General features: G+C 36.5%; 2 protein-coding genes and 12 pseudogenes across 2 annotated transcripts; 1 reads left to right on the top strand and 13 right to left on the bottom strand.

Moving 5' to 3' along the window:
- Nucleotides 1–118: 118 nt before the first annotated feature.
- Nucleotides 119–238, bottom strand: LOC146726675 (5S ribosomal RNA; annotated as a pseudogene).
- Nucleotides 239–334: 96 nt separating this feature from the next.
- On the bottom strand, nt 335–454 carry LOC146726676 (5S ribosomal RNA; annotated as a pseudogene).
- Nucleotides 455–765: 311 nt separating this feature from the next.
- Nucleotides 766–885, bottom strand: LOC146726677 (5S ribosomal RNA; annotated as a pseudogene).
- Nucleotides 886–1,099: 214 nt separating this feature from the next.
- Nucleotides 1,100–1,219, bottom strand: LOC146726678 (5S ribosomal RNA; annotated as a pseudogene).
- A 96-nt stretch (nt 1,220–1,315) lies between these two features.
- LOC146726679 (5S ribosomal RNA) lies at nt 1,316–1,435 on the bottom strand (annotated as a pseudogene).
- Nucleotides 1,436–1,531: 96 nt separating this feature from the next.
- On the bottom strand, nt 1,532–1,651 carry LOC146726680 (5S ribosomal RNA; annotated as a pseudogene).
- A 214-nt stretch (nt 1,652–1,865) lies between these two features.
- LOC146726681 (5S ribosomal RNA) lies at nt 1,866–1,985 on the bottom strand (annotated as a pseudogene).
- A 96-nt stretch (nt 1,986–2,081) lies between these two features.
- On the bottom strand, nt 2,082–2,201 carry LOC146726682 (5S ribosomal RNA; annotated as a pseudogene).
- Nucleotides 2,202–2,297: 96 nt separating this feature from the next.
- On the bottom strand, nt 2,298–2,417 carry LOC146726683 (5S ribosomal RNA; annotated as a pseudogene).
- A 312-nt stretch (nt 2,418–2,729) lies between these two features.
- On the bottom strand, nt 2,730–2,849 carry LOC146726684 (5S ribosomal RNA; annotated as a pseudogene).
- A 98-nt stretch (nt 2,850–2,947) lies between these two features.
- LOC146726685 (5S ribosomal RNA) lies at nt 2,948–3,067 on the bottom strand (annotated as a pseudogene).
- Nucleotides 3,068–3,163: 96 nt separating this feature from the next.
- LOC146726686 (5S ribosomal RNA) lies at nt 3,164–3,283 on the bottom strand (annotated as a pseudogene).
- A 1,551-nt stretch (nt 3,284–4,834) lies between these two features.
- Nucleotides 4,835–11,531, bottom strand: LOC146726687 (uncharacterized). The gene is made up of 8 exons (XM_085496243.1): nt 11,398–11,531; nt 10,556–10,731; nt 10,193–10,405; nt 9,453–9,539; nt 8,520–9,140; nt 7,858–8,050; nt 6,192–6,458; nt 4,835–5,367 (listed from the first exon to the last, which is right to left on the bottom strand). The coding sequence occupies exons 2-8, from the start codon at nt 10,727–10,729 to the stop codon at nt 5,222–5,224; spliced, it is 1,701 nt and encodes a 566-aa protein (XP_085352369.1). The 5' UTR covers nt 10,730–10,731; nt 11,398–11,531; the 3' UTR covers nt 4,835–5,221.
- A 2,788-nt stretch (nt 11,532–14,319) lies between these two features.
- On the top strand, nt 14,320–21,402 carry LOC146726688 (uncharacterized). Its single transcript, XM_085496242.1, has 7 exons — nt 14,320–16,483; nt 17,556–17,833; nt 18,547–18,668; nt 19,245–19,414; nt 19,828–20,066; nt 20,378–20,483; nt 20,763–21,402. The coding sequence occupies exons 1-7, from the start codon at nt 15,838–15,840 to the stop codon at nt 21,077–21,079; spliced, it is 1,878 nt and encodes a 625-aa protein (XP_085352368.1). The 5' UTR covers nt 14,320–15,837; the 3' UTR covers nt 21,080–21,402.
- The last annotated feature ends 1,049 nt before the right edge of the window (nt 21,403–22,451 follow it).

Raw genomic sequence — 22,451 nt, forward strand, 5'->3', positions numbered from 1 at the left:
CTGCATTGGTTTGGCAGTAGGCTGAATATTCGTCGGAGTTGGATGTAATTTAATACTTCGGCTAGGCAACAAATCCCGGGAAAAAGTTAGTATGTACGGTGGAATAAAAATATTGATAAGCCTACTGCAGATGGTATTCCCAGCCGGTCTCCCATGCAAGTACTAACCATGCCCGATGCAGATTAACTTCAGTGATCGGACGAGAACTGGTGTATTCTGCAATGGTTTTGCATTAGGCTGAATATTCGTCGGAATTGGATGTCATTTAATACTACGGCAAGGCAAAAAATCCCGGGACAAACTTAGTATGTACGGTGGAATAAAAATGTTGATGAGCCTACTGCACGTGGTCTTCTCAGCCGGTCTCCCATGCAAGTACTAACCACGCCCGATGCAGCTTAACTTCAGAGATCGGACGAAAACAGGTGTGTTCTGCAATGGTTTGACAGTAGGCTGAATATTCGTCGGAATTGGATGTAATTTAATACTTCGAATAAGCAAAAAATCCCGGGAAAACGTTAGTATGTACGGTTAAATAAAAATGTTGATGAGCCTAATGAACGTGTTATTCCCAGCCTGTCTCCCATGCAAGTACTAACCACGGCCAATGCAACTTAACTTCAGTGACCGGACAAAAACTGGTGTATTCTGCAATGGTTTGGCAGTAGGCTGAATATTTGACCGAATTGTATGTCATTTAATGCTTCGTCTAGGCAAAAAATCATGGAAAAAGTTAGTATGTAATGTGGAATAAAAATGTTGATGAGCCTACTGCACGTGGTATTCCCAGCCGGTCTCCCAGGCAAGTACTAAAAACGCCCGATGCAGCTTAACTTCAGTGATCGGACGAGAACTGGTGTATTCTGCAATGGTTTGGCAGTAGGCTGAATATTCGTCGGAATTGGATGTCATTTAATCCTACGGCTAGGCAAAAAATCCCGTAAAAAAGTTAGTATGTACGGTGGAATAAAAATGTTGATGAGCATAATACACGTGGTATTCCCAGCCAGACTCCCATGCAAGTACTAACCACGCCCGATGCAGCTTAACTTCAGTGATCGGACGAGAACTGGTGTATTCTGCAATAAAAATGTTCATCCGCCTACTGCACGTAGTATTCCCAGCCGGTCTCCCATGCAAGTACTAACCACGCCCAATGCAGCTTAACTTCAGTGATCGGACGAGAACTGTTGTATTCAGCATTGGTTTGGCAGTAGGCTGAATATTTGTCGGAATTGGATGTCATTTAATGCTACGGCTAGGCAAAAAATCATAGGAAAAAGTTAGTATGTAATGTGGAATAAAAATGTTGATGAGCCTACTGCACGTGGTATTCCCAGCCGGTCTCCCATGCTAGTACTAACCACGCCCAATGCAGCTTAACTTCAGTGATCCAACGAGAACTGGTGTATTCTGCAATGGTTTTGCAGTAGGCTGAATATTCGTCGGAATTGGATGTCTTTTAATGCTACGGCTAGGCAAAAAATCATGGGTAAACGTTAGTATGTAATGTGGAATAAAAATGTTGATGAGCCTACTGCACGTGGTATTCCCATCCGGTCTCCCATGCAAGTACTAACCACGCCCGATACAGCTTAACTTCAGTGATCGGACAAGAACTGGTGTGTTCTGCAATGGTTTGACAGTAGGCTGAATATTCGTCAGAATTGCATGTCGTTTAACGCTTCGGTAAGGAAAAACATCCCGGGAAAAAGTTGGTATGTACGATGGAATAAAAATGTTGAGAAGCCTATTGCACATGGTATTCCCAGCCGGTCTCCCATGCAAGTACTAACCACGCCCGATGCAGCTTAACTTCAATGATCGGACGAGAACTGGTGTATTCTGCAATAAAAATGTTCATAAGCCTACTGCACGTGGTGTTCCCAGCCAGTCTCCCATGCAAGTACAAACCACGCCCGATGAAGCTTAACTTCAGTGATCGGACGAGAACTGGTGTAATCTGCAATGGTTTGGTAGTAGGCTGAATATTCGTCAGAATTGGATGTCATTTAATGCTACGGCTAGGCAAAAAATCATAGGAAAAAGTAAGTATGTAATGTGGAATAAAAATGTTGATGAGCCTACTGCACATGGCATTCCCAGCCGGTCTCCCATTCAAGTACTTACCACGTCCGATGCAGTTTAACTTCAGTGATCGGACGAGAACTGGTGTGTTCTGCAATGGTTTGGCAGTAGGCTGAGTATTCGTCAGAATTGGATGTCGTTTAACGCTTCGGCTAGGCAAAAAATCCCGTGAAAATGTTGGTATGTACGGTGGAATAAAAATGTTGATAAGCCTACTGCAAGTGGTATTCCCAGCCGGTCTCCCATGCAAGTACTAACCACGCCCGATGCAGCTTAACTTCAGTGATCGGACGAGAACTGGTGTATTCTGCAATGGTTTGGCTGTAGGGTGAATATTTGTCCGAATTGTATGTCATTTAATGCTTCGTCTAGGCAAAAAATCTTGGGAAAAAGTTAGTATGTAATGTGGAATAAAAATGTTGATGAGCCGACTGAACGTGGTTTTCCCAGCCGGTCTCCCGTGCAAGTACTAACCACCCCTGATGCAGCTTAACTTCTGTGATCGGACGAGAACTGGCGTATTCTACAATGGTTTGGCAGTAGGCTGAATATTCGTCAGAATTGGATGTAATTTAATACTTCGGCTAGGCAACAAATCCCGGGAAAAAGATTGTATGTACGGTGGAATAAAAATGTTGATAAGCCTACTGCAAGTGGTATTCCCAGCCGGTCTCCCATGCAAGTACTAACCACGCCCGATACAGCTTAACTTCAGTGATCGGACGAGAACTGGTGTATTCTGCAATGGTTTAGCAGTAGGCTGAATAATCGTCGGAATTGGATTGTCATTTAATGCTACGGCTAGGCAAAAAATCATAGGAAAAAGAAAGTATGTAATGTGGAATAAAAAATGTTGATAAGCCTACTGCAAGTGGTATTCCCAGCCGGTCTCCCATGCAAGTACTAACCACGCCAGATGCAGCTTAACTTCAGTGATCGGACGAGAACTGGTGTATTCTGCAATGGTTTGGCAGTAGGCTGAATATTCGTCCGAATTGTATGTCATTTAATGCTTCGTCTAGGCAAACAATCATTGGAAAAAGTTAGTATGTAATGTGGAATGAAAATGTTGATGAGCCTACTGCACGTGTTATTCCCAGCCGGTCTCCCATGCAAGTACTAACCACGCCCGATGCAGCTTAACTTCAGTGATCGGACTTGAACTGGTGAATTATGCAATGGGTTGGCAGTAGGCTGAATATTCGTCGGAATTGGATGTCGTTTATGCTTCGGCTATGCAAAAAATCCCGCGAAAAAGTTAGTATGTACGGTGGAATAAAAATGTTGATGATCCTACTGCATGTAGTATTCTCAGCCAGTCTCCCATGCAAGTACTAACCACGTCCAGTGGGCTTAACTTCAGTGATCGGAGGAGAACTGATGTATTCTGCAACGAACACTCCGATAAACATTTTACCTTTTCCGATATTGAGGGATTATTAGATTTTTCAACAAAAAAAATCACAAAAAGCAGCTTTTTGTCATAAAATAGTGAAATATATCAAGAAAAAAATCCTTCATAGAGTTATTGGATATAAAAACAGATAATTATTGTAACAATTACCAATTACATACGAATTTAAAAAAAAAAACATTCCACAATATTTCACTTTATTTTTTCATTTCATACATCCTTAATTGTGGTGATGCAAATCAGGTGTTGAAGATCATAAAAAAAAATAGAGTGTGTTATCTCCTATGAACTATCACAAGTTTTGCATTAACTTTCATGAAACCTATATTCACTGTAGCAATATAATAAGGAAAAAAATAAAAAATATAAAAATATCCAAATGAGCATTGTACTTTTGTTCTAATTTCAGATTATGCATTTTAAAAGTCTTCAGTTCTGAATTTTTTCAATTAAATAGGTCTGTGCTTGCCAAAAATTTTTCGCTTGTCATAATATTGCAATTTAGTGAATATTATTTAGTCTCCACCAAATGAGAATGCCCACAAAATGTTGACAATTGTCGAGAACTCTGCTTGGATATAGTCGACAATTGTCGAGAACTCGGCTTTGATGTAGTCGACAATTGTCGAGAACTCGGCTTTGACGTAGTCGAAAATTGTCGAGAACTCTGCTTGGACATAGTCGACAATTGTCGAGAACTCTGCTTGGACATAGTCGACAATTGTCAAGAACTCGGCTTTGACGTAGTCGACAATTGTCGAGAACTCTGCTTGGATATAGTCGACAATTGTCGATAAATCTGCTTGGACATAGTCGACAATTGTCGAGAACTTGGCTTTGACGTAGTCGACAATTGTCGAGAACTCGGCTTTGATGTAGTCGACAATTGTCGAGAACTCTGCTTGGATATAGTCCACAATTGTCGAGAACTCTGCTTTGACGTAGTCGACAATTGTCGAGAACTCTGCTTGGATATAGTCCACAATTGTCGAGAACTCGGCTTGGATATAGTCGACAATTGTCGAGAAATCTGCTTGGATATAGTCGACAATTGTCGAGAACTCGGCTTTGACGTAGATAGCTGACAATTGTCTGCTTGGATATAGTCGACAATTGTTGAGAACTCGGCTTTGACGTAGATAGCTGACAATTGTCGACAAATGGGGCTGGCTTCAAAATAGTTGACAATTGTCGACTAATATGAGTGTTGTCAAATCAGCGTGGCCACAACATGCTGACAACACTGTCAATCTGTCAGACTGGATAGGCAGCAACCAACATAAACTTTAAACTGAAACATATATGAAAACAAAATCATGACTTCACAAAATCTAAAGTTAGATGTTTTATTTAAAAACGATGCTTTCAATGAAATAACAAGCAGCCTGTCTTATAATTAAAGATATCACGAAATGAACTAATCTGAGAGAGGTCCACATGTAGTACCTATATACGTAATATCAAAGAAATCGGACTTGCGTTTTTTAACAAGAAGTCGAAAATATCACTTTTTATCAAAAATGACAAAAATATTCATCAAAATTAGAGAATTGAAGATGTCATCAGAAAATGAACAATATATACAGTATTCAAGCAATCAGACTTGCTGTTTTCAACAAGAATTCAAAACATTCAGCCTTGTAGTTTTTAAGAAGAAGTCGAAAAAGTAAAAAATTTACATTGACAACAGAGCTAAAAATACAATGTGGTAATGGTTTGTTAGTCGTCCAAGTCCATGTCCATGTCTTCATCCTCACCAATTATGATAGAGTCACACTTGACAATTGAGTGCTCAACTTGTCTTCTGTCGGTATCGAATCCAATGCAGTTTCTGCCACAAGCCATGGCAGCAACAATGGCTGTACCTACAAGGTGGTGATAAAAGAAAAGCTGTATCAGCATACAGAAAAGTGCATGGAGAGGAAAGGAGGAGAAAGATGAAATCTCAGCTGCCCGAAAATTATTTTGAACCTCTCCATCACAATCTTAAGCAAAAACTGAAGACATTTAAAAACTCAAGACAATAAACAATGCATAACAACTCAACTGACACCTCCCAAGAATAGTTTTAGCCAACTTAATCTGATAGACAAACATGAAAGTACACCAAAATCACTGACAGTTTCTCCTACAAGTTTTCACTTCATCAGAATGAAGTTGATTGGTTTAAATATTCTAACTCTCCCCCTACAAAACATACTGATCGAGTCCTTAGTTTATTACCCCGGTATAAAGCTCCTAAAATAAGTTGCTGATGGGGAAAAAATGACATTTATTAGCCCAATTCTAAACTGCACAAAACCTTCTCACCCACTAACTACTCATATAAGATGTGAATTTAAGAGGTTTCTGGATTATGACTCTTCTCTTCTACAAATCATACAGGGTGATCTCTTAATTAAATGTGTTTTCACACAAAAGCCTTATAAATTGTGATACAATAGACAGTAATGACCCACGTACCAAACTTATCACCCCAATCCTGAAATACACATAGCAGCATGCATACTCGCTGCAAAAACCACTGGTCCATTGCTAATCCCCATGCATTTGAATTTGGGTGAACAAAGCCAAACGTTTTCCTTTTTTTCCTTAATGACAGCCACTTAAAACAAAAATAGTTTATCCTAAGTTCTTTATACAACTTTTTGAAGAAATCCCCAACTAGAATAATCTATAAGCTACTCACCAGTGCCACAACATGCGTCAAGAACCCACTGATTTGGGTATGAAAATTTGTCTAATAGGGTCTTGAAAAACTGTACATGTTTTTGTTGACTATTAACTATGACACCATCTCCATCCTTGTCAAGAACTGGTTTTTGAGTTCTCCAGAAATTGTGTCTGCTGATAGGTGAATCTTCTTTTATGTTTAATACGTTTCTTTTTACTTTGCCATCACTGGCCCAATACCCTATAACCACAGGTTGGATGGCATTTGTTAATGTAGCAGTATCTAAGGAGAAATACAAAGTTTACTGACCAATGAGTATTATCATCTGAACAAAATCTTGCAAGCAATTTAAAAAGTTACCAATAATTTTTAATCAAAGTATTCTAGTATAATAATGGTTTGTCATTTACCAGAAAACTAAATTAACAATGCTTCCATAATGTGATTCTTGAAACATTTAACCAGAATATTCATATTGATAATTCCATGCATTAACACAACATTTATACCTATGCCTAGCAATGATTATGATTAATAGATTTTAGGTGAATTCAGCAATATGAGCAAATACCAAGTAGGACCAGTACAGCACATAAAAACATTATTTAAACTAGTTGTCATAGTTGTTGACAGGGAGCTGAAAAAACATTTTGTGAGAGTTTTTATGAAACAAAAATACCAACAACTAAATCCTAAAAAAGCAGGCTAGGCCCATGCATACTATATGTGATAGCACTCTGTGCTTCTAATAGAGGGAATTGGTAATGGTTTTTGAAAAGTCAAAAATAACAATAATAATTTAAAATAGAAAATTGAAAATACATTAATCCTATTAAATCAGCCAAGTGAAGAGAGCACCACCCCACGTATCTAACACAGTCAAAAAAAATCACCACAAATTATTTCAGATTGGTTCTTATGAAACTATCCCTGGTTCTTAAAATATACATGGAATAAATGAATTTTTTCTAAAAGTTATAAATGTGCAAATTACTAGTAGTATGCATGGATTTGTCACAACAAATAACAGTGGTGTGGACCACTTCAGAGCATCTGTGTGTCGAATATCATTGAAACCCTACCAGGATTTCTCCAAATATATAAAGTATGTTGAAATACTGCAGCTGATTAATATGAAAAATAGTTAACCAGCATATTCAGAATGACAAAAAATCTTGTCAGGTCGTGCACGTCTACAATAGTATATTCCCAATTGGCATGACACGTTTATACAGACATCACTACAACATCAGCTCCCTTTTTGTCAATTATAGGACAACAGGAGCTAAAAAATATTATACGAAAAACATTTTAAAGTTTTTTTATGTACACATTACATCAGAGGACCACTGAATTTGATAGTAATCCAGCCAACAGTTTCTAACAAGAAGTCAAAAATATTGTTTTCCACCTTTTTTATCCAATTTTCTAAGGATATCAGGATTTCTGGCGGGTTTCGGTGTTTGGGGAAATGTTGTGGGTTTGGGAGGGACCTCAATTTCATGACATTCTGGGGGTGAATTTTATTTGGGGGGTGCAGAGTGCAGAATTACCCCCCCCCCCCCCAAGACCAGCATGAAACCTTGGATTTTTTTTTCATATAAACAAATTCCCATCAGCAACTTATGTCACTGTTGTCCAAATCCAGTGTTGCACGTTTGGAGAGTGGCTATTTTCTCACCTGACGATGCATCTTCTATGTAGGTGTAGGCTACATCAATTTTGGCATAGCCAGCAGATTTTAGCTGTTCTTTCACCACATGTATAGTATCAACTTCGCAGATAACAATCATGGTATAATTTGACACACGGGCTGTCACATTCACATTTTTCACTGTCACAAAGAATGATTTTATTTCTTTACCTCGCCAATCCTGCAATTTAAAAAGAATAAAATATGTGTTGACATTACAAGATGGTGGTGACGGTAGAAGGCAGAAATCTGGAAATTCCAGTAATATTATCAATGGCAAATAATTACTATGTACAAAATGGTTGTCAAAAAAATGGACTAATTTATCAAATATTTTGGAAATTACATTACAATGAAAAGGTGATGCATCAATTTAATAATACAAACAATTTTTTGTAAAAGATTTCATTCATTGAATCTCCTAACCATCCAGTACTACATTTTATTTATTTAAGATCAAACCTGGATGAACCTGTTTACACCCCATCCCTTTCTGCATAAACATTTCAATTTAACTATCTACAATAATATTACACTATTTTCATCAAATTGTTTTGCAGAAACAAGAAAGGGTTAACGAGTAAATGATGCAAAACAATTTTTTATCTGAATTTAATTGGGAATTACATTTTTCCTATAGGCTGGCTTACCTGTGGGGTGTCTAAAATCACAAGATCCACACCAGTGAGATGACCAGTAATTTTTTTCAATTGTTCTGGGTCTAATTCCATGGAACTTCCTTCTACGACAAATGATCTAGTCTTGTTCTTCCCATGAAAAACTGCATTTGTTTCGCCCTGGTTTACTGGTGAATTTTCAATTCTCAGCCTTTGACAATAATTAACAAAGACATCTGGTATTGTTGGGCGAAATGAAAGGGAAGAAAATCTCACTAAATTTTCTCTTGTTGTCTCCGATGGGTACTTTTCGACCACTTCATCCCAGGAGCTCAAATCCATTAATTGGATGAATGACTTTTGCACCAAAGATATTTTGTAAAGTGCCTGTGACTCTTTGTAAAATTCGGATATTGTAGTATTTCTGTCTCTCACATCAGTCAACAAAGATTTGACTGTTTCACTATCCAATGATCGTAGTGTGCGAAACACATATGGTGGTATATCCGGTTTGGAGATACTACTCTCCTTCAGTTTCTGTTTTTTCAGTGCTCCCTCTTCATGCATTTGGAAGATTTCTTCTAGAATCTTGTATGTTGAGTCATCAAGTGAAGCCAAAAAACAAACCACCTCAAGCAGCTGGTTTCCTTTTTTCTGAAAATTAAAAAATATTGTCAGAATACTGCTAAGCATAGTATGTATCATGGAGCAAGTTGCAAAACTGAAGTTTGAATTCGGAAGTGAAGATTTCACCACAAATCAAACACACCAGGATTTGTATCAGCATTTCAACAAGATGAGTCAGATTCACAAAACTCCTAGAAACTGAAAATTGATCCTAGATATTTTATTAAAGATGTGATTTCACAGGTACCTTCTTTATTAACTTAAGTCAGGGAGGCCAAATTTTAGGTGAACACAATCCCTGCTTATCAAACCACAAGAAGTCTTATAACAAATTTGTACCTGAGTGAGGATAAGACCACATGAGGCCTTCCACTTTAATTTATCTTTATCTGGGATTTCATCTCGATATCTTCTGCAAACTTCAACCTGTAGATAAGAAAAATCATGGATGGCTTAGCCAAAGCATATACAACGCAGAGAGTGGCACGATATTGGCAGGGAATGAAACTTTGTACATTTTATATATAATTAATATGCATGAGCAGCTTATCAACTAATCAGCACATGTATAAAAGTATTCATATATTAGCTGTGTGCCAAAATTCATTTGAATTTAAATAAGTCTGGATCTTGAGATACGAGTGTCACAGTGTTACAGACACTGGTAGCACATTAGCTCATTGTTCTTTGCACAAGGAAGATGAAAATTGTGTGAGTGTATTATGGGAAATCCATTGCTTCTAGTAACGAGTAAAAGTCTTATAATGTTTCACCACAAAATAAAAATCGCAATAAAATCAGAATAAATGGTCCAGTGGTTTTGGAGAAGAAGCCGTCTCCAGAATTCAAATTTGAATATTTTACCGAATGAAAAAATTTGGTCCAGCGGTGTTGAAGAAGCTGAAAATGTAATAAATTGACTACAGGCTTATACAGACACTCAGTAATATGGAAGAGATCTATGTCATTGATTTCACCAACAGTAAATTGACTACAGGCTTATACAGACACTCAGTAATATGGAAGAGATCTATGTCGTTGATTTCACCAACAGTGGAGCTAAAACAGTGAAAAATTACCTTGTCCTTCAATGTGATGGCATGCCTATATTCACCAGTTGAGTTGTGCTTAACAGCCAACCACCGCTGCTGCTCACTATTCAACCCAGCATACACCACACAGTTACGGGTCTTAAACCTGTCATCACTTATGTACTTCATTGTCTTTGCAATTTCCTTTGTAGCCAAAAGACAATGCTGGCCTCCAATTACTTGATAATTGTAACCATTTACCTATAATTAATCATTTAATGGTTAGTGTCACACTGTATTTTCTGCCAGGCATTGTACCATTTTCATTTTCCACTATGAAAATAACAAGGCAATTCTTCTATGGTCAATCTATTATAGTTTAATAGGTAATTATTACATAATGTGGTTTACCTTTTTCTTGTCAAAGTCTCCAGGACTTTCAATATCCTCAACTAATACACAAAGAGGCTGATAAGCCTCATCAGCAAACTCCACCATATTTGTTACAAGATTTTTTAAAAACACAGCATCAGGTTGCCGAACCTGTTGTTTTACTTGCAATACTTCTGTATCGATTTGGAACATACCTTGAATACAAAATATAAATTACAATGAGTACAGATTTAAAAACTGCCTAATCGCAGATGCATGTATCATATGGTAATCAGATGTAAAATGGTGACCTTGACTGTTGACCTTTCAAAGAGTAATCAACTTCTGCAGAGTAGATTTGCAGGGCATAATAACCTAAAAAGTGTGCCACTGCTAAATGTCCTGTCCTTGACGTATTACCCAGGGATTCTAATTTACCTGGTCCCATTTTTGTTCAGGGGAAATGGCCGAAAAAGGTGATTTCACTACTTTTTGTTTATGGTCATCTTGACCTTTGACAACCCTCCTTAGTGATAAGAAATCATCCAAGAATTCCAGGATGTTTGGACACATGTATTTATGATACATTGTTTTTGAGATATGGTCAAAAATACAAGTTCGTTACTCTCACTTCTGGTAGGAACATCCCCAGACAGACACATGCTGGAGCAAGCACCATCCCAATGGCTCATTGGATCCTGGACCTGGTTAAATAAAGTCAGCCCCCCCCCCCCCAAAAAAAAGAATTATTATAAAAAAAGCCAAAAATGCATCCTCTCCTTGTGAAGAACAAATATCCAGCCCCAAATTCCAAGATTATAAAACAAACTATGAAATATGGCAGTTAAAGAATCAAATATCAAAATGAACAGTATACTTGCCACAATAAGCTGCTGTCACATCATCTGCAATTTTTTCCTGAGTGGTGTCACTTGAGTTTGTTCTCTGCTTTTTCAATGAAGCGCTGCTAATTTCCACTGACTTTGTCAATTTTCTTTTCTTGCTCTTTTTTTTTTTTTGTCATTTCTAAAAGACTGAAAAAAAGAAATGATTGTTTTTTTATAACACAACACAAATGACAGTAAGAACATTTCTGGCTCATGAATTGTTCTGACTTTTGTGCATACATGTACTTTGCTTATTTTTTTACAACAACTTGGAATACTGGAAATCCATACATATACTTTGATTCAATTCATAACTATTTTAAATGTAAAATTAAGTAGTAAAGTAATATTGTGTAAATTAATATTGTGCCCCAATACCCCATAATTATTCAACTCTGCCTGGCACTAATGATAATTATACTGTCTGAGGGTCTTTCATTTACATTTATTAAATGCAAATTGGTAAAACATCGGAAAGTATTTAATAAAAGACATTATTAAAGTACTGTTTGTGGGGGGTGGTGGGGTGAGTCATCTTTTGTCATTTTTTATGGTACTGTAAATTACAGGATACGAGGGCTCTACATTTTAATCATGTGTTTTGGAGCCATGATAATGTTTAGTTTTTCCACTCAAACTTGTTTTCCTGATAACAACAAAATTTGTATCTTATAAACTCCTGTAATATAAAATAAGGCATTAGGACAAGATTATTACTAACCTTATATGCACAGACTCAGCCTGGCATGAAACACTGGAATCTCCATCATCACTGCTACTAGACAGTGACAACTGTTCATTTGATGATCCTGAAGTGTTACTACAGGAAGCTATAGCCATGGAACTGCATATGTCACTAAACATTTTTACAAATTCTTGATTGCTTGCATTTTCTTTTAGTTGCCGACTGAAATCAGAGCGGTTATATTCAAACTTTGTTCGCTCAAGCAAATAAGCATCAGGTCTACCATCTTTTTTATGAAATAGAAACTGTAAAAATAAAAAAATAGTTGAACTATTAGAACCTTGATCTTGTGAAAATATGCAAGTTTATTGAAACCCTTGCTAAAATTCCCCACCAGTGTTAAATGGTCTTTCCCTTTATAACAGATCAGTAATTATCTGGAATGTGCACCCACAAGGGATACTGGCCCATCCCTAATCCACATGCATTTAAATTCATATGGACTACCCCAATCTGATTAAAATCAGATCTTTTGTTGGGGTTATATGTTGGTATAATTTTTTCATACGCACCCCAACAAAGATCGTTATTCATGTTCAAGTCGCATTTACTAGACAACCAATCAGAACATGCATTATTAAAGACACCGAATGTGCGACTTGTTGCTGGAACAAGATTTGAACATCGGTCATTCATATTTTGCAAGTAAAATATATTCTTAACATATCCAAATCTTTTATGGTGGACAGTTCGTGAACTTAATTTACTAGGTTCTTTTTGGCCTGAAGTCGGTGTTTGTGGTTACACATAAAATAAAAAAATGGTTCATCCCTTATTTATACATCTTCTATAAAGGCTTAAAATAGAAGCCATGAGTTACAACATTAAAAGTGATCATGAAACAAATTCCTGGATATTATTTTACATGATCTGGGTTGGGTACTCATCATATTTCATCTTGTGCAAGTACATGTATGCATACAATAGAATTTTGACTATTCAAGTCTATGTACCAAGCCAAAGTTTAGGCTATGGAAGTTTTCTCTAAACTAGTTGAAGTTGGCACTTATTTTGAAATTTAGAACTGGAATACAGCTATAATATGAAACAATAGAAATAGAAGACTGTGCTGAATTTATAATAACAGTGTATAGCACAAGAAATAGAAAAAAAAAAACAGTATCTCTGTAGCAGTCGTAATTAACTAGATATTCAACTTCTGAGTTGGCCTATTGTTATGAAACTGATTTTGAAAGTAATTCTATTATGCAAATTAGGCAAAGGCAGCCATGATGTAATAGGGCCTGAAACTGTTTATGTACTTCATGAAACAATAGACCTTAGAAAGAGAGGGACAGGCAACTACTGGTACATAGTTTCTTTTGTTTTAACATGGGTTATAATCCTCCAAATAATTTCACAATATACCACATGTTTATTTGCACTGTCAGCAGTACTCTTTCTAAAGAGAGGGACAGGCAACTACATAGTTTCTTTTGTTTTAACCTGGGTTATAATCTTCCAAATAATCTCACAATAAACCATATGTTTATTTGCACTGTCAGCAGTACTCTTTTTGAGGTCTATGGTGAAAACGCTGCAATGATTTGTGAATTGTTCACAATATGGTAGAATGGAAGTTATTGTAGTAGCCTTCCACGATGACAGGGAGTGACACCTCACAGTCCAATATAAATTGAATTCAGTATAGAGGTTTCCAAAACTTTCCTAAAAAACAATTTCACACCTTGACACATAAATTACAAATTCCCATGTTCATTAAAAAAAACTAAACAAAACATAACAAAATTACATGTTTAATTTAATCATTTTTTTTTTCCATTTCTTTTACCACTTTTTCAGCTTCATTTCAAATTTCCGACAATTTCACTTTAATTTAGACCTCGGTGGAAATATTTAAACCGCGGTGAGAATAATTTTCTGCATAATGTTGAATTTTCCAACATTTTCACTTTAATTTACACCACAGTGTGAATATTTACACCACAGAGAAATTATTCTCACCGCAGTGATAATATTTCCACCGTGGTTTAAATTAAAGTGAAAATGTCGGAAATTTGACATTATGCAGAAAATTATTCTTACCGCGGTTTAAATATTTACAGCATGGAGACAATTATTTCCACCACGGTTTAAACATTTACACTGCGGAGAAAATTATTTCCACCGAGTCGTAAATTAAAGTGAAATTGTCAGAAATTCAAAATGAAGCAGGAAAATACAAGTGAAAATGTGAGAAATTCGAAAAACAATGAATGGCCCTAACAAGCCACTGTATACTTCTGACTTTATCCACAGTTTAGAGCCAAAAGAAACAATATACAATGTACTAACATCTTGAGTTTAATGACTGGGAAATGTTTCACTATTTGTTGAAATATGGCTGCCTTTGGTATCTTGGTCCTAATTTACATACTCAAAACGGTATAGTCAATCATATTCTTTCTAGCTCCATGATCATCAAATCCCCCAGTATTATCTAGAAAAGATCTTGTAAACGCCAAATTACTGAGCTCGAGGAGGATTGTGGTACCAGCAGTTATCCCGGGCAGTTATCTTTATTTAACTCCAAACTTTGGTCAGGTATTTTCAACGGGAATTTTGGTAAAAATTAGCACGACATGTTACAAAATAACAACATGGTCACCGGACCGGTATGTGTATTATAATACTATTGCTTTGCTCCACTCCCCAGTCTTCCCCGATCAAGCGATGAGCGTCTGGTCAATGGGCCTATTTTTCATTATGAGGACAAAAATTCGCTCTATCGATAAAATCTAAAAATAAATACACTACACAGCTCTATGTGGTTAGAATTACGTAATAACCTATATGCATTTACCTTTATAAATTTGTCTCCAACGGCCCTGCATTCTTTCACGTGTCCGAATGCTTCTTCTGTCTTCTTGTTCAGAAGTTTTGAAACTTTTTTGGAAGTTCCCTGCCCTTCGGCAACATAAACGTGAATGCGCCCGTCTTCCTCAGTCAACCACCAAACACGCTTCTTGGCCATACTGGTAGCTTGTTGTGACATCCCGGTAAATTGGATATGTAAACGATAGTACTCGTTGAATTAAACGACGATTGGACTTTACCGTAGCGAGGCCGAGCTGGAAATATATGTGCTGTTCTAAAACTGCAGCGTTTATATGTCGAATTGAGTCCAACATCTTAATCCTGACGCTACGAGTAATCTTAATCCTGATGCTACCAATAAACATCTTAATCCTGACGCTAAGAGTAATCTTAATCATGATGCTACCAACTTATCACCTTTGCTACATTGTTTTCTGACACTAACATGGTGAGAATATCCGGGAGAAAAACTCGCAAACATCGTCTGACCTTTAAAATGCAAATTATTTGCTGCCATCAACCACGCGTATATGGAACAAACTATTTCAAATACGGGGATGCACAAGAAGGATAATTTTAAATTTATATGTTATTGTTACTTTCTATGATTTACCTATATCTTGAATTAATAAACAGTAATGGCAGTGTAATATTTCATTTACATGATCGACCAGTCAGTCGATATATCACAGTGCACCCCAATCTGACTTGGAACATGGCCCTGTTGTGCACATCGTTTGATCTCGTTTGCTCATTGGTTGTCGGCGGGGAGCGCCATTTTATAAACTTGTCTGATGAGATAAAATACTCGTATACCAAATATCCTGAGGTTCTAAGTACTTTTACTTCTGCGTTCGCGGACATTCAAAAGTATGTGTGCCTCATATTTCAGTATGGGCTGTAAAGATGACTCCCACAACACGACTCAAGCAGATTCAACGTCCGAATCGGACGGACTATGGCTGTCTAGATCTCATGCGAGCACACAGTTCGATAGCGACTACAGTTTCAGTTCTGACGATTTGTCATTAAACCTCATTGGCGATAACAAGGCGTCTTCTGTTTATGCCGTAAGTAGTGATAGTTTTGTAGTCGAGGAAGAGGATACGAGCATTCACGGTGTACAGTTCGATAGTGGTGACGATGTCGATTTGATTCCAAAAAAAACATCGACCCCAGTGAGGCAATCCAAAAGACGACGTATAAGTCAGCCTATACAAAATCCACTCAAAGTTCTAAGTCAAGATTGCTGCGAAGACCGATGCCTAGATAGTCTTTCTAAAAATGATGTCGTTGAATCTGAACGCAACTTCAAAATGTTATCATCAGAACCCAAACAGTTGCAGTTTATTCTGAACACTATCCGTGAGCATTCATATATTAGGACAGTGAAAGGAAAGGTTGTGGTTGAAACTAATCTTGTTCTAAAAGGTAAACGCGTTTGTCCGAAAGCATGGCAGGTAGTTCATAACGTCTCTGAAGATCGCTGGAAAAGCTGTAAACAAAAGTTTATTGAAGGTATGTAACTTCTAATGCAAGTGAAATATGTTTGTGGAAAACATTATTCAAGCATTTGTTATTATATAAATACACAAAACTGTTAGCTGGATTTCTTTCATATTTGCTACATAGGTACCTGGGTGATTATCTCTCAAGTTTGTTCATTTAGTTTGTTTAGTGTTATCTTCAATTTTTTTATCTTTTAATGAATTTTTTCATTATTATTTTTAAATCTTCCATACATTATACATAGGATGCCTAATGCATGGAATCTGTGGGACAGTATGTGAGACCATTGTTAGCAATTGGCTCCCCCCACAAAAAAATTCACCTCAAAAATGTTCCGAGATTGAGCTCCCTTCCAAACCCACGACATTCCCCTCAAACAATGAAAACCTTCTGGTTTAAATAAAAGCTGCTTGTTCTTTTGACTGAAAGGCATAAACCAGTCTTAATTTGTTATTGGTGATATACATGTACATGTATGTTGCCTCATGGAGTTGCCCTTTTCAATATTCAGTTTATATGTTTAAAAAAAATGCATTATGGGATTATTATGGGGCCGCTGAGTGACGGGCCATTGGCCTATTTTTTTTACATATTATATACATGTATTTTATTCATTCTCCTTTATTTCCATCTCTGTTGCCAGGGTAACAAGTTTGTGAAAAATAAATTTATACTTCTGATCAGAATCCACTAACTTAAATTCAAAACCCAAATAAGTAGTACAAAAATGTATATCTTGACTTCAGACTAGAAACTTTTTTTATTAATTTTCGTAATATGGCTGCCTTTAGTGTTTTGGCCCTAATAGTTGTACTTAAAATGACTGCCTCCAATATGCCAAGTGCAATATCTAGAAATACTGTAAACGGTCTTCTTTTCTACAGTTTCTACTCCTTTATCTTCAACTAATACCCTTTAAGATACATGAAGTTTGTTCTAAGATGGGATCCGGCTGAGTATTTTAACAGATTTATTAATTTTTCAGAAAATGTTCTATAATAACATATCGATAAACATATTGCTTAAAAAAAAGTTATCCACTAATAATTGACTTTGATCATTGCTCATTCTTTCATTGTAGGTGTTATAACAGTAACTCACAAAAATCGTGGGAGAACTGGATTCAGGGACAAAACAACTGCAGCAATTGGCTGGATGCAGTTTTTATTTGAGCGTATTGGGGACTATATGCCACACAGTTCTGAAATTCATTTACCCTGCTGCTATTCAAAGACTTCTTTGCATGCAAGAATGAGAAGTGAATTTCTTGATAGAGGCATTTCAGACAATGGTATTATATGTTATGATCATTTTTCAAGAGTATGGAAAATGCACTTGTCAGAGTTTAAGATTTGTAAGGTATGTTCCTGCTTATGGTTTACTAATGTCTGTTGACATACATGTATATATTTTACTTTTTATTTTATATTTTCATTACATAAGGGTTTAAGCTTGATTGGAATATTTGTTAGTAATTTGACAAATCTGATCCAAAACATTCTTTCTGAAACGTAGATTTCTTGACCGTCTTAGTTAGCATTTTAGCTAATACTATTAAAAATATTACCTATAAATCCTGATTTTATTCTGATTTGGCTCATGGGAGTTTATCCCTGATTCATGCATCTTTCCCAGACACTGTATTACCAGCATCTCACTAAGTTGTTTATCGATCTAAATGACACAATGCACAACTAATGTTAACAGAGATTCCACCTGTTGCTGTCTTAGCAAGGCCTTTCAAGCATCTGGTAGTAAGTCTTTTCGGAATGAAAAAAATAGCAAATCAGCTGATTTGCCTTAACATAATTTCAGTGAAATTATCAGTAATGCAAATGGAGAAAGATGTATAGTTGCCATTGCAGGGATCTCGCCAGCCCAACGCGAGTGCTGGTCGGTCATGAATATTAATGAGCTATATGAATATTAATTAACCATGAATATTAATGAGTTCGGTCGCAGTGCAAAATATATGTTTTAGCTAATTTTACTGATTCTTGCTCAGTAGTAAGACAGCAAAGCTGTTTTGGCCATTGGCTTACTTGTTCATAATTTGTGATTATTTCTTTCAGAAAAGTGGATTTGCAAAATGTGCTACATGTACACAGCTGAAAGAACTGTATGAAAAGGCTACCACTAACCATGAAAGAGAAAGGATTAATCATCTTCTTAAACTACACATGGAGCAAGTAGAGTAAGTTTTCTTGTTTCCCAGAGTTCTGTTCAATACTGCAGGTTCCCCCAGATAATTAAAGGTATTCCAAAATAGTTGACTGATTGCCATTTAGTTGACTTTCATATATTGCTCACAAGGATCTGGTATAGAGATCATGTTGGGCAAGCTGTGATACACTACTCTAAAACACATACTTTGATTTTTGGTACTATGTCTTGTAGGCTTTTGATAAATATCTCCTTTGCAGAAGCCCCACTATATGAAACTACATATTAAAAGTGTGTCAGACAATTTTACGTGGCAGGCACATGCTGTCAGAATATCGCTACAAGGATGAGATAGTGTGGAGATTTGTGAAATATCTTGTTGCATGAAAAGCACATACATTACCGATATACTTTATTCATTAGTTAGCTGTACTCTGTTGTAGGTTATTATATCAACAAATAAATCCTAACAAGTATTATTGCATGGTGTGTAGGTCATTTCCTGTTTTTCACTAATTGCTGCTACCGCTACCAGTATCATAACACACATTGCACCTTATGAGCAGATATTTCATCAAGATTTTATACACTCCTTTTTTTTTTAAAGGAGAGAACGAAAGAGATACCATTATCACAGAGAAAAAGCTGAAAAGGAACCTGAAGAATTGTTAACAATTATCATTGACGGCATGGATCAAAATAAAACCAACTTGCCCAATTTTATGACAGAAGACAAAAGCAGCTCAAATCTGTTGAAGCTACAAACACACATTACTGGTGAGATTGTTTTATTAAAATACATATGTGATTTTTTTAAGTAAGAGCCTACTTGCATAGTGAATGATTGTCCATGACATCAGATATATTGTACTTCTTGCTATCAGATACTTTATGTCTCTTGTCCTGATCTTACCATGCATTCATGTTTGACCCAGCTACACCAGCAAAATGAACATTTATTGCTTCAAATGAATTTAGTACGATCATCTTACAGTTGTATGATCTTGACAGTGTTCTCAAAGAGGGGTTTTATCAAGGTTACACGTCCTGGTATATTGGTGGTGCCGCCTCTTATTTTAGTTCTTCTACATGCATTGCTATACAATTTCTTGGACATTAGTTAATTTGCATAACAATGACTAAAAGCTGTGCATCAACAGTTACAAATTATTATTTTTTTCACATTTTAGGTTCCATTGTCCACACTGGTGTCGCGAGTGGTAGAATACCATTTGCACATATTGATTTAAATCAAATTCCTCACGACAGCAATTTAACCATGAACATTTTGCTTGAAGTACTGAAAGAAGTAAAAAATCATTTGGCCAAGGTTTTGTACCTTCAACTAGACAACTGTTTTAGAGAGAATAAAAATCGTTTTTTATTATCTTTAATGGAGTTAATGGTGGAAATTGATATCTTTGAAGAGGTAAGGTTATGCTATGGCATCACTTTTCAGTTTGTTGCTCAGTGACTCATCAAAATCATATTGTTCGAAAAAAAACAGAATAATGCAACCTGAAGTAAAATGTGAACAAGATTTAACGAAAAGTATTCCAACAGCTCAGCAGTGCGGAGCTCAAGTCTTTATTGTCTGAAAACTTGTATTACCGTATGTGGTGGTATGTCGTGTGTAAATTTGTGCGCGTGTACTAAAATTTGTATATAGCTAAATTAGATTTATGAGTGGTACCCATTTAGCATATAAGCATGTTTTTTTTTTTCATTTTCTTTATTTAGATATATGTAAGTTTCCTGCCAGTTGGCCACACCCACGAGAATGTAGACCAAATGTTTTCGAAGATTTCAGCGAGACTACAACACAACAACACTTATACACTGAATGGTATGTGTTTTTTTTTGGGGGGGCGGGGGTAAATGTAATTTTATACACAAATAGCCACTGCATCTCCTTGGATTAAGCTACATGTAAGTGAACATTTATCAATAGTGATTAATTGCAGCTCCTCTACACAAACACTGTATAATGATTTGTTAAAATTGTGTGGCTTGTTTTTCAGTCTTGACATTGTGGCATAAGGGAATTTTCTCTATTACAGTATTGGTATTTTTTTTTTTCAAGTTTGAGAACATGAAAAGTGACTTGTTTTATTAATAATTATAGATCTTGAGGACATTGTGACTGCATCGTACACACCACCAATCAAGCCGCGCAGTTTATCAAAGCAACCTTTATTTAACATAAAGGAGTGGTTGTTGCCCCACATGTCAGGACGAATGCAAGGGCATTCCAAGCCACACAACTTCCGTTTCCATAAAGTGCAGGGAAAAGCATACATGCAGTATAGATTATGGTGCACTGACCCATGGGAACCAACTACAATAGATGTTAATGGTGAACAAGTGCCAGGGCTGAAATGTCTGAAGGTATGTTTACACATCACCACTAATTACATTCCTACCGTATTTATTCGGGTATAAGCCCAGGGTCCTGAACATGGAAAATCGCCAAAAAGAAAGGGTGGACGTTTTTCCAGATATCCTCAGCAAAAAAACAATATGAAGCATTAGAAGTGTAAGAAGAAATAATTTATTGCTTAGAATGTGAATATTAAAACCAGAAATAATAAAAATGAACAGTGAAGATTCATTTGAATTAGATTATCCCCGCTGACAAACACGCTGCCCCATACGTGTGAATTATTTCCGGTTTTGACAAACACCGGATCAACAGCCATACAAGATCAATAATAATTTACGCAGTAAAATTACGAAAGTTCATAGTTGTTAGAAAAAAAAAATCTAAGATCTCTGTTTGTACGTTCATTGCTATCTTTGTAAAAGTCAAAACCCTGAAATTCCAACTCGGCACCACTGTCGCGATCGAACAAAATCCCTATAGCTTCGTCTTGAAGTATGTCGATGTCGTCCCACACAATTTGGACTTAGCACATTTAAACCACTGATTACGCTGTCTGGTAGCTTGGCACTTTTAATTCACGTCTAATCAGAATAAAGAGACAAGAAAATGGGGTCGTGGCAAACAACTCGCACGATGCTTTTGTTTACCTTCTGGCAATCATCTTTGACTTTTAAGCATTCGCTTTACCGGCATCACTACTAGTGTTTCATCATAGAGGTAAATTTAACATCGCTTTTTTATCAGACTTGGCGTTCGTTCATCAATCATGGTGAAAGTTACCATTCAGCAAGTTATATGGATATCGCGGTGGGCTTTCCAACGACAGAAGTATAATTTCCATGAAATGCAATAGCTGTGGTGAAAGATGGTAAAACAGTTGGCAGTCTTCGGCATGACATTGCAAAATTGCTGGCCCCAGTTATAGATTCGCGAATATATTTTTAAGCCAAAACAACGTGCTTTAAACCACTCTCCCAGGTATGGGTTGCTACAATATTGCAACATTGGTTTCATTGTCGGCGACGCTAAAGCCGAACAAGTGCGACACTTGCTTCGCGGCTCTATATACTGTAAGATTTGCTTGAGTCGTTTCTATAAGGAAACACAAACCTGACTTGCTGGCTGTTTCCTCGTTTTACTCAATTGACATTTATTTTTCAAATTTCGTTAATATCAGAATCACAACAGACTGCAAAGAAGTAAACTGTTAATACAACGAACAAAAATAGGTTTTTGTATTTTACTACAAGTGTAGAAAAAACACCCCTGAGCATTTGCTAGGATATGACCTCAACTCCTTTATTTTATCAAAAGTGGGAGGTGGGCGTTTGTCCGATCATGGGCTCTTAGTCTGATAAATACGGTAACTGGTATATTCATAGTAGGTACTGCTAGTTTTCCCATGTATGTTATTAGCACATTTATGCTACA

This window comes from Saccoglossus kowalevskii, unplaced genomic scaffold (genome assembly GCF_978046115.1).
Source record: "Saccoglossus kowalevskii unplaced genomic scaffold, keSacKowa6.1 SCAFFOLD_24, whole genome shotgun sequence".
Taxonomy (NCBI): Eukaryota; Metazoa; Hemichordata; class Enteropneusta; family Harrimaniidae; genus Saccoglossus; species Saccoglossus kowalevskii.